The sequence below is a fragment of the Scyliorhinus torazame genome, chromosome 22 (assembly GCF_047496885.1).
Source record: "Scyliorhinus torazame isolate Kashiwa2021f chromosome 22, sScyTor2.1, whole genome shotgun sequence".
In the NCBI taxonomy this organism is placed as follows: domain Eukaryota; kingdom Metazoa; phylum Chordata; class Chondrichthyes; order Carcharhiniformes; family Scyliorhinidae; genus Scyliorhinus; species Scyliorhinus torazame.
In genome coordinates, this window is record NC_092728.1 from 52,274,115 (window position 1) to 52,286,457 (window position 12,343).

General features: G+C 46.8%; 1 protein-coding gene across 3 annotated transcripts in view; it reads left to right on the forward strand.

Moving 5' to 3' along the window:
• The window catches only part of abca2 (ATP-binding cassette, sub-family A (ABC1), member 2), a 739,176-nt gene that overhangs the window by 259,587 nt on the left and 467,246 nt on the right, over positions 1-12,343 (forward strand). For all 3 annotated transcript variants that reach the window (XM_072488215.1, XM_072488216.1, XM_072488217.1), the window contains one exon: positions 7,190-7,353. In XM_072488215.1, coding sequence (XP_072344316.1) covers positions 7,190-7,353 — 164 coding nt within the window. The remainder of the gene's footprint in view (positions 1-7,189; positions 7,354-12,343) is intronic.

Genomic DNA, 12,343 nt, shown 5'->3' on the forward strand with positions numbered 1-12,343 from the left:
TGCACGTCCTCCCCGTGTCTGCGTGGGTTTCCTCCGGGTGCTCCGGTTTCCTCCCACAATCCAAAGATGTGCGGGTTAGGTGAATTGGCCAATGATAAATTGGCCTTAATGTCCAAATTGCCCTTGGTGTTGGGTGAAGGTGTTGAGTTTGGGTAGGGTGCTCTTTCCAAGAGCCGGTGCAGACTCAAAGGGCCGAATGGCCTCCTTCTGCACTGTAAATTCAATGATAATCTATGATTAATCTAGGACAAAGGTTCGGCACAACATCGTGGGCCGGAGGGCCTGTTCTGTGCTGTATTTTCTATGTTCTATGTTCTATGTTCATTGCATTTTCTCTCCATGTCCAATGTTGGGGTGTGTACTGTTGAAATCAAGGATTCAGTGTGAGTTGCTGTAGCAATGATCTATTGCTCGATATTTTCATTGCACTCGCAAGGTCAACATGCATTTTTAAGGTTTGTCGAGTTTGGGCAACTCTGATCGATCACAAGGTGTCATATTAAAATATTTACCGCAAATTGAAAACCTGGCTACTGATAGCCCTAATACAGTAAAATGTAGACAAGGACCCATAAAATGTAAGTCTAAGTCATGGTGCCATCAGAGCGAAAGGAAAAAGATTTGTAAAGTAACAACATCATGGTAAACTTAGTGAACTGTGGCTGCAGGTAAAGATGCTGGGTGCAGTTTTCCCAAAAAGTGGCAAAGTGTCAGGTTCTGACTGAAAAGCATTGTGTTGCCCCGCAGAGAAACAGTCGGGTTTTCTCGACAGATCTTCTAATACTTTGTCCAAAAAAAGCAGAGGCGTGTGCTTGGCTGTCAACTTTGGGGCCTCACCATTTTTACAGGACGCCCCAATCTCAATGTGGAAGTAAAACCCAACCCCACAACATCGTCAGCATCGGGGCTCTAGTGCCCACCCCCACATCACCGGCATCACCACATATTCGGAAACCCCCAAATGGGGTTCCCTGGAAGCCCTGCCCAGTGCCACCTATCAGTGCCAGAGCTTTGCCCAGCCATATTCTCACTCCCCGGGGCCTATACTCACCTCTGAGCGACCAGCGGGTCACACAACTGGTTTCCATTTTTGAAAACCAGTAGTTGGTGACGTCCCGAGGAGCAACGGCGTTAAGCTGTTTAAGCATATTTAAATTTATGGTAATTGGCCCTTTCTGGTTGTGACCTGATTTCGTCAAGGGGGAGGGCCCGGGAACATCGTGTTCTGAGTTATCACCGGCGCAAATCCCATTTTTGGGCTCTCACGAGAGTTAGCGGTCATTATGGGTGATGTGCCGGTGGCAAACGGACTGGAAATATCACAGCCATTAGTTCTGTTCTCTCCAAAACGAAACAAAATGAAGCGATGGAACATTATCCCAGTGGGTCCTTCCCCTTATAATGAAGGGAATAAGTCAGGTTGTATGGAAAAAATCATGGTGTTAAACTGTTGTGATAAAACACCACACAGTCACCCAAGGCCGGAATTGAACCCAGGTCCCTGGCCCTGCTAACCACTCTGCCGCCCCACATTGACATTATTGAATTCAGCAGTATAATGATCTCAGTAATGCACCAAATAATTCACACTGCCAAATGACTACACACTCGTCCCCAATACAGCCTCTGCTTCACTTGTGAGAGGGAATCACCCTTATCTGCCTCAGTAAGTTTGTTGTATTCGCAAACCTCTATTTCTGTTGTCCCTGATTCTTCCATTGAATCCACGAAATGTTGAAATACCAGAGAATGAATACACGTCATCCTGCCTCACTGCAATTCCTGTACATCATAAGTTCATAAGGTATAGGAGCAGAATTAGGACATTCGGCCCATCGAGTCTGCTCAGCTAATCGTTCATGGCTGACATACATAGACATAGAATTTACAGTGCAGAAGGAGGCCATTCAGCCCATCGAGTCTGCACCGGCTCTTGGAAAGAGCACCCTACCCAAGGTCAACACCGCCACCCTATCCCCATAACCCAGTAACCCCACCCAACACTAAGGGCAATTTTGGACACTAAGGGCAATTTATCATGGCCAATCCACCTAACCCGCACATCTTTGGACTGTGGGAGGAAACCAGAGCACCCGGAGGAAACCCACGCACACACGGGGAAGATGTGCAGACTCCGCACAGACAGTGACCCAAGCCAGAATCGAACCTGGGACCCTGGAGCTGTGAAGCAATTGTGCTATCCACAAGGCTACCGTGCTGCCTTATTGAATATGCTCCTCATCTGCTACAATGTTACAGACCAAGAGCTGGATTGCAAAATCAGCCAGAGCATCTCCTCCTTGGAACACATGACCTAGGAGCGGGAATAGGCAATTTAGCCTCCCAAGCCCAACACCCTTAATGTGATCATGGCTGATCCCAGCCTGGCCTCAACCACCGTCCTGCCTGTTCTCCATAATCCTTCAACCCATTACCAAACTCCTCCTTAAGTTTACTCACTGTATCCAACGCTCTCTGGGATAGTGAATTCCACAGAGTCACAACCCTTTGGGAGAAGTCACTTTTCCTCAAATCTGTTTTAGATTTGCTACCTCTTATTCTAAGATTCTGACCTCTCATTTTAGAATGCCCCCAAGAGGAAGTATCTGCTCAATGTCCACTTTATCCATACCTTTTAGCATCTTTTAGACCTCGAGTTGATCTCCCCTCATTCTTCTAAACTCTAGAGAGTAAATTGTTCAATCTCTCTTCATACAACATACGTCTTATCTCTGGAATCAACCTAGTGAACCTCCTCTGAATTGCCGCCAATGCCACCACATCTTTTCTCAAATAAGGGGACCAAAACTGTGCACAATACTTCAGGTGTGGTCTCACACAAATTGATTCAAAAATCTGGTACCAGATAACCTGACTTATTCCCTTCATACGAACAACATGCCCTTCCCAGAGAGGTTGGTTTTGGCTGATCAGCGCTTCCATGCTGGGCACGCTGGCTTGGGGGAGGATGCTGCTTTTGAACCTCTATTCTTGGCACTGAATTTTAAGGATCTTGCGAAGGAAACTGAGACCTTAGTCTTGGGTTTGTGATCCTGCCCATCAGGTATTCTTTTCCTCAATCAGCCAGTGGCTGAGCTGGCACAATGGAGGCATTGATGAATTTTCTTGTCAACGTTTGCCTTCATCAAGAGGAGGCTCCCAGGATACAGAAAATTACCCACCTTTTCCAGGATCTCGCTGCTGCTTTTAATCTTTTGGGGGACGTGTTGAGCTGTGGGAGCTGGTTGTCAGAGAGCAAGAGGACCTTAGTCCTCTTGTACTCAAAAATACTCTATACAAAAACCTGGTTAGACCCCTCTTGGGGTCACTGTGAGCAGTTCTGGGCACCACAACTTAGAAAGGATATTTTGACCTTGGAGGGAGTGCAACGTAGGTTTACTAAAATGATACCTGGACGAGGGGGGTTAAGTTACAAGGAGAGAGGGCAGCACGGTGGTGCAGTGGGTTAGCCCTGCTGCCTCACGGCGCCGAAGTCCCAGGTTCGATCCCGGCTCTGGGTCACTGTCCCTGTGGAGTCTGCACATTCTCCCCGTGTTTGCGTGGGTTTCGCCCCCACAACCCAAAAATGTGCAGGGTAGGTGAATTGGCCACGCTAAATTGGCCCTTAATTGGAAAAAAATAATTGGGTACTCTAAATTTTTTTTTTTTAAAGTTACAAGGAGAAATTACCACAATTTATGCCTGTTTTTGCTAGAATTTAGAAGGTTTATGGGTGATGTGATCAAGATATTAACAGGGAAAGAGAGGATAAATAAAAAATAAACCATCTCCACTGGTTGGAGATTCTAAAACTTGGAGTCGTCGTCTAAAATTTGACTGTTCGGGAGAGACGTTTCTTCACTGAAAGGGTGGTAGATGTTTGGACTCTCTCCCACAAACAGCAGTTTATCTAGAACAATTGTTAATTTTAAATCTGAGATAGATTTTTGTTAGGCAAAGATATTAAGGAATATGGGCCAAAGGCAGATGTATGGAGTTAGGCCACAGATCCATCATGGTCTCATTGAATGGCAGGGCATCCTCGAGGGGCTGAATGGCCTACTCATGTTCCGATGTAGTTTTCCGGGTGTTCAGTGAACAACCTATTTTCTCATATTCATTGGATAAGAGATTGACAAAGAGGAGCTCCGTTTCTGAATGAGTGCGCACACAAGCATAATCTGGATACTGAAGCTCAGTGCCTGAGATTGTAGTGATTTTAGTTTTGGATTGAAGGCGGTGAAGGTTGAATAGTTGTGCGTCTGTTTTGTAGGTTATGGCCGGAATTCTCCGGCCATTGTGATTCATTTCCCCCCCCCGGCGGCACACCCCCGCCTGCGGGTTTCCTGGTGGTGTGAGGTGACTTCAATGGAAAATCCCATTGGTAAGCGGTGGGAGTAGAGAATCCTGCCAGCAGCGAGTGGCGCGCCGTCGAGAAACATGCGGCTGAGGAACTGAAGAATCCAGCCCCATCTCCATGCCTGTGTGTAATTTGCTGGTGGTGAGGTGCAGGGAGGAAAATAGAGAAGAGAGTTGGTGAAATTACACAGCCTTGTATGGCCCCAGTCTTCACGAAGTTAGAGCTTGTGGTGATTCAGTTGGTGAGAATCACAGCTTGCACATCGTCGGCGAGTAGGTTGAGGATGATGCCAAATTTCGGTGGGTGGCCTAATTTGAGGAAGATGCTCCATAAGCCTTTATGATTGACAGAGTCAAAGGCTTTTGTGCGGTTGGAAAAGGATATGCACGGTGGTTGGCGCGTGTTTCTTGAATTTTCTGCAGAATGAAGATCTGAAAATTGTTGCATCCAAAAATCCCCAAGGTGTTTTTATTTTATTCATGGGGTATGCGCATCGCTGGCTGGGCCCATCCCTAATTACCCCTGAACTGAGTGGCTAGCTAGGCCATTTCACATGGGGGAATGTGATGCACCATGGAAGGGACATGGGAGTACGAGACAGCATGGAGGTATAAAAGGCTCTGCAAGGGGCATGGCAATATGAGAAGACATGAGGGGATCTTGTAAAGTATGGAGATATAGGGTAGCATGTGGATGGCTTGAGGGTTGGGTAGGGGATGGTCTGAGTGACATTGATCACTACATCTGAGCCAATGTCTCAGCAAATGGAGGCAGCGTTCTACCCTGTTGTCCCTGTCATCCACCCAACTTCATAGCCCCCTCAGGCCTGCCTCTGGAAGTGGTGGGTCCAACTCCATCCCACCACTGTACAGATTCTTTGAAAGCCACATGCCAGGAGCATCTAAAGGAAGTCTGAAAATTATTACATCCAAAAATTCCCAAGGTGGTTTTGTTTTTATTCATGGGATGTGGGCATCGCTGGCTGGGCCAGCATTTATTGCCCATCCCTAACTACCCTTGAACTGAGTGACTTGCTAGGCCATTTCGGAAGGCATTTAAGAGTCAACCACATTGCTGTGGGTCCTGACGTACCATGTAGGCCAGACCAGGTAAAGGTGGCAGATTCCTTCGTGAAATAGGTGTGCTTTTTAAAAATGAAAATCGACAGTGGTTTCAAAGTCTCTTTTAATTAATTCCAGAGTTTTACGGAACTCAAATTCCACCATCTGCTGTGGTGGGGTTCAAACCCAGGTGCCCAGAGCATCATCCTGGGTGTTGGGATTATGAGTCCAGTGAGAATACCACTTGCCCACCACCTCCCATAGGGGGCGGTATCTCTGCCCCTCAGTTTAAAGGCTCAATCATCCAACCATCTAGAGTTGGTGGACTGTGGGTTGAAAACTTGATGCCAAGACTTACTTCAGCGTAATCTGTCCAACAATCACTGGAACCAATTCAAGAAGACAAATTGCCAGTTATGATGCCATCACCAATATACTTAAAAGAAATACTTTTATATTTTGAATCTTGAGGGGAATGCATTGAACTTAAATTACAATTAACTTGTTTGCTTTCTTGTTTTTTTAATAAATTTAGAGTACCCAATTCATTTTTTCCAATTAAGGGGCAATTTAGCATGGCCAATCCACCTACCCCGCACATCTTTGAGTTGCGGGGACGAAACCCACGCAAACACGGGGAGAATGTGCAAACTCCACACAGACAGTGACCCAGAGCCGGGATCGAACCAGGGACCTCCGGGCCGTGAGGCAGCAGTGCTAACCACTGCACCACCGTGCTGCCTTGATTATCATTGTTAACTCCATTAATCGTATATTGAGGAAAAGATAAATCTGAAGCTAGTCTTTTCCTTAAGGCAGGTTTATTTCCAAGACAAAAGAGTTCAGACATAGATCCCTCCAGTTCCCCAAACACCCAGTACGAACAGGTTTATATACTCGCAGTGATGCCCTAATCTTGCCCCAGTTGAGGGCAGCTGCTCTTAATTTCCAACCTCAAGCATGCACTGTACTCTGTTGCAGCAAAATTCCAACATTAGCAATCACGCCTGCATTTTCTTCTTAGTTTACATAAAATATCTCCATAATAAACCATATCGATTTCCATTATTGCTTTAGAAGCTCATTGGTTTAGCATTTGTGGAGGGATCGACTGTAGGTTTGACTTCACTTCAGCATTTCTGAAAACACAGTGATCCAAGGATCTACAAGATGATCCGGGAAAGGCAGAATTGCTGGTGGGATGTCTTGAATTGGAGTACAAATCCTAAAGTTGAGTCATTCAGCCTGCCAGTTATCTGCTATCTCCTGATTGGGGTACAGCAGAGTAATGTTCTTCCCACTCAGTCTCTGTTCCTCCTATTGCTTAGACCTTTGTCTAGTTTTTCTGTATTCTTCATAGCTTTTAAAAATTGATTAATGACCTGAAGTTTAATTTAAGTATGTAATGTTGCGGCAGTCAAACGTGAAAGGAAATGAAATTTATTTTATCGTGATCGACGGAACAGTGGGCTTATACAAAACGTTGTAAGGAATTGTAAAAGTAATAAACCTGATGTTGATGTTTCTGTGAGTCAATGTGCATTAGATTATGGGCGGGATTTTCTGCCCTCTCCCACGCTCCCCACGGCATGTTTTCCAGCAGTGTTGGCTGCCGGCAGAATCTTCTGGTTCTACCGAAGTCTACGGCGTTTTGCGAGTCCTGCTGCCGGGATCACTTTGGCGGGACCAGAAAATCCCTCCCTATCTGCTGCACGCAATAGCTATCAGTTTGGGAGTTTTCACTGTGACTGCTGTCCTCTCTTTGAAGGGTCACCCAACTTCTCGAGCGAATCAATGAGGTTGTGGAAGAGAGCAATCTGTTCGATCCTGATCGGCGAGGCCTTGAAGAAGAGCTGGAATCTCTACGGCATCATCTGGAGTCAATGAACAACGATCCAAGCTCAGTGGAAAACCACTTCAACAGCAGTAGAGGTAAAGAGCACTCATTTGGGGCCTGTCTCTTAGACACACGACGTTAAGAGCTGGAGCTGAGTGGAGGAGGCAAACAGGCAGAGGTGCAATGTGAGATGCTGCAATTAAATTGTGAGACTGCATTGATTTAGAACCCCTGAGGGAACAGCACCGAAGAATTGTCTTGGCAAAATGTGATATCGCCCACATGTAAAACAAACCAGTACTTCTCAGATACCTGCAAGGCATAATTTTTTAACCTATTAACTGTTATGTCACAAATCCTATAATTCGTTTCTTGCACATTTGAATGAATATATACTTTTTGTTACTTCAAGAACTGAACAAAGGGACAAATAAACCCATATCAAACTTACCAAAGTAAGACCTGAACAGTTAGTTGTACAATATTTTTCTAGTGTTTTTCCAGGAACTGAGGCTGAATAGTTTTATTATGGGAGATGATGAGTGCAATCTTCAGTTTACATCTTTAATCTTTTGTTACAGTGATTATTTATTTCTACATTTAGACCTCCACAGGAAGAATGTATGCGTGTGTGCAAGTGTGTACGCACACGTGTGTGTGTGTGTTTGAGAGAGAACATTGGGAAATAGAGACTAAAAATGTTTACTTTATCTCAAAGCTTTATATTTTGTGTGATCACGTGTTGCAACATCAGCCAATTTAAACTTTGCAGAAGTCATAACGATGAATTTCTGATAGGATTCTGCATTCACTAATGTGTCTCCTTTATACTGTTATTTTCCAAGCTATGTTTATGGTGATTATATGCATTGCTTGATCGAACACAAATGGAGTTGGTTGGGACTCCCTCTGCAGTTTGCTTGGGGGATGCCATTTATTGGTTTTCACTTTGAGCAGCACAGTAGCACAGTGATTAACACTGTGGCTTCACAGCCCCAGGTTCGATTCCCCGCTGGGTCACTGTCTGTGCGGAGTCTGCACGTTCTCCCCGTGTCTGCGTGGGTTTCCTCCGGGTGCTCCGGGTTCCTCCCATAGTCCAAAGACGTGCAGGTTAGGTGGATTGGACATGCTAAATTGCCCTTAGTGTCCAAAAAGGTTAGGAGGGGATATTGGGTTACGGGGAGGTGATGGCTTAAGTGGTCGGTGCAGACGCGATGGGCCGAATGGCCTCCTTCTGCACTGTATGTTCTATGTAATCTATGTTAAAGGACAATGGGAGCATAAAATCTTACAGAACAAAACAAGACCATTCATCCCATCTTGGAGGAAGCACTGAGAGGTAGCAAGGGCAAAAAATGTACTCTGAATGGAACACTTTGATGTCCTTCGATAAACCTGGCATGATGGCACCTATAGTGATCAAGCTGGCCGAATCCTGAAGGACACAACTGCCAGCCTGCGTCTGTGGCAGACAGTGAGAGAAACAGTATGAGAAGAAAACTATTTAACCTCATTCTCCCCAATCTATCTGTCATTGGTACATTTATCTATGACAGTATTTGTATGAGTGACCACTGCACAGCCCTTGTGGAGACAAAGCCCTGTTATTTTACATTGAGATCACCCTCCACTGTGTAGTGTGGCACCATCACTGTGTTAACTGGGATAGATTCAGCACAGAGCTATTAACTCAAAACTGGGCATTCATAGATAGATAGATAGAATTTACAGCGCAGAAGGAGGCCATTCGGCCCATCGAGTCTGCACCAGTCCTTGGAACGAGCACCCTATTTAAGCCCATGCCTCCACCCTATCCCCGTAACCCCACCTAACCATTTGGACATTTATAAGGGCAATTTGTCTTGGCCAACCAACCTAACCTGCACATTTTTGGACTGTGGGAAGAAAGCGGAGCACCTGGAGGAAACCCACGCAGACACGGGGAGAACGTGCAGACTCCGCACAGACAGTGACCCAAGCCGGAATCGAACCTGGGACTGTGCTTGCGGAGACATAGTGGGCTATCACTGAATTGTGTTCAGCCACAATCTGTAACTTTGTGACCACTCGGTCTATCTATCACTCTACAGTTACCGTTAAAACAAGTTCAATGTGAAGTGTAAGAGAGTATGTTTGTAGTAGTATCCGGCATAACTATAAATGAGATGCCAACTAGTGAAGCTACAGTAGAATTACACATTAAATAATAGAACAACACGCTATACTCAGTGCTAAATGATGCCACAACAAATGGATATCGGAGCTCTTCAGTCCAGTCTCATCCAGTCTTGAATGTTGATAGATTAAACAACTAATAGGAGACAGGGGTTCCACAAGCACACCCATCCTCAATGATGGGGGTGCTCAGCACATCAGTGGAAAAGACAAAGCTGAAACATTTACAACAACTCTCAGTTAGATGTGCCTCGTTCCCCTCCTGAGGCCCCCAACACCACAAATGTCAATCTTTAGCAAATAAGGTTTACATGCGATATTAAAAAAAACAGCTAAAGGCTACAGGCCGTGACAAAATCCCAGAAGTAGTACTGAAGATTTGTGCTCCAGCCCTACCTGTGCCCACAGCCACACTGTTCCAGTACAGGTGTAATATTGGCATTTAGCTAACAATGTGGAAAATGGCTCAGGTTTGTCTTGCCCACAAAAAAATCTACTGTTCTAGAATCTGCTCCCAAAACAACTTTGCATCTCTACCTCCCTTTTTCTATTGAGACCATTCTTTGTTTTTTCTTTAAAAAATGTTTGAAAATTTTTTTTGAAAAAATTTCAAACAAATTTGTAACATTTCCAGAGAGAAAACAGGGCCTATGCAAAGGGCATTAACATAGTGAAAACAAACAGTGGGAAAGAATAAACATGTTAACAAAGCATTTCCCTATCAACTCTGTTTGCCATGCCCCACGTGTTCAACTAAACTAATGTGGCTCTGACCCCCCCTCCCCCCGCTCCCCGGGTGCTGCTGCTATCGGTTTCCTGCGCTGCCCCCTGAGAGTCCGCAGCGACTCTCTCCCCCAGGGGATCCCTCAACACCACCCCCTTGCCCCCTAAAGTCTCCTCTGCTCCCCTTCCCGTCTGCCCCCCCCCCCCCCGAGGCCTGACCTGCCAGGCCAGCCCCGTGCCTGGCCCTAGCCCACCCCTCCTCCTGCTCTCCCTGGTACCCCCTGACCTACGCTAGCTATGCTGACCCCTGCCCTTGGCGCCTGTCTGTCTCCCACCCGAGCACTCGGGCCCTCCCCCCACCCACCAAGGACCCATTAACCTGAAACCTGATCGTATCTCTCCGTGCCCTTCCAAGTCCCCTGACCAGCCCCTAGCCCCTCCCCCTCTCCGAGGCACCGATCTAATGCCATCAGGTACCAAGCGCAGGACCTCCTTTGCAGGACCCCTCTCTCTACCCCGCCCCCCCCGATGCAATCTCCCACAAACACCCCACACAGTACGCCCTCCAGCCCCAGCTCCCCGTCCCGACTGAAAACAATCTTGGATAGAATATTACAGTACAGGATAATCTAACAAACCGCCGCCACACAAAAGCTCTGAGAGCCCAGTTCAAGTCCAGCTTCTTCTTTCAAGAAAACTCCCCCCACTCCTATTCAGAGCAATTTAGGTTAACAGATCGCCACCACTGTACAACACTGAAAAAACTAAGTGCCCTTTGGTTCAAGTCCAGCTTCTTTTCTTTGATAAAAGTCCAAACCTGCTCCGATGTCTCAAAATAGTAGTGGAGTTCCTCAAACGTAACCCACAGCTTCGCAGGATGCAGCCTTCCAAACCTCACCCCCTTTTTGTACAGGGCTGCCTTCACCTTGATGAATCCTGCACGCCTCTTGGCCAGCTCCGTTCCCATGTCCTGGTAAATGCGCACCTCGCAATTCTCCCATCTGCTGTTCCTCTCCACCTTGGCCCATCGTAGCACACGATCCCTGTCAGCAAGCCGGTGAAAGCGGACCACCAAGGCCCTCGGTCAGTCGACCATCCTGGGCTTCCTTGCTCTATGCGCCCCATCCAACTCCAGGGGTCGGGGAAGGCCTCCAGCTCCATCAGCGCCTCGAGCATACCTTTCATGTATGCACCCACATCCGACCCCTCACAGCCCTCGGGGAGGCCAACGATCATCAAATTCTGCCACCTGGCTCTGTTCCCCAGCTCTTCAAGCTGCTCCTGCATCCTCCTCTGGTGGACTTTCAGCTCTTCCACCTCATGCTCCAGCTCCGCCACCGTGTCCACCTGGCTGGAGAGCTTCCCCTCGACCTCCCTGAGCGCCTTCTCCTGGACCGCCTGCGCCTTGACCATTCGGTCCATTACCGCCCTCATCGGGTCTTCAATTCGGCGAAGCAGTTCTTAAAAAACTCCATCTGCTGCTCCCTTGGCCAGTGAGCCTCCACTCCCTGGTTCCTGCCTTCCGCCATGTTTCGCTGCCCGGCCTGGGGTCCCCGCTGCTCCCGCTTTGAGCCCTGCCGCTGCACTCGACCACTTCTGGTCCAACTGCTGATATCCGGGGGGTGGGGTGGAGCCTCTTCCATATTGTTTCCTAACCTAACCAGGTCGCCAGGTCCCGCAAAAGTCAGTTTAACAGGCCTTTGGTCATGCCTGCTAAGATCTCCTTCAGCGTAGCTTCCAGTGTTTTCATTGTACTCCAGTGAAGCACCCTGTGATATTTTTCTACATTCAAAAGTGCTACATACAACAAGCTGCTGATTTGCTGTTTAGGGTTACCTGTTTAGATTACTTTCGCTTAAGTTTAATTATTGGAATAATTGGAATTTGTGCCTTAGTCTGAAATCTTCTTGTTTCCCTGCTCAACAAAGGTAGCAGGATGAGAAGGGTGTACCATATGAATTTCAATATGTGCCCAGCTGGTACAAGGATATACCTTTAACATTTCAGTCCTGTTCTTTGAGTGCTGCAAGTTGTGAATTTTAGATCTTGGGGAAGACAGGTTGCCTATGGAAACTGTCATTTGCAGTGTGCACAGATAGAAGTCTGGGATTGACTCCAATTGCTACAGGTACTAATTATCCATGGAATCACCCTTTCCATTAATATGGGTGTTGAGAATTTTCATTC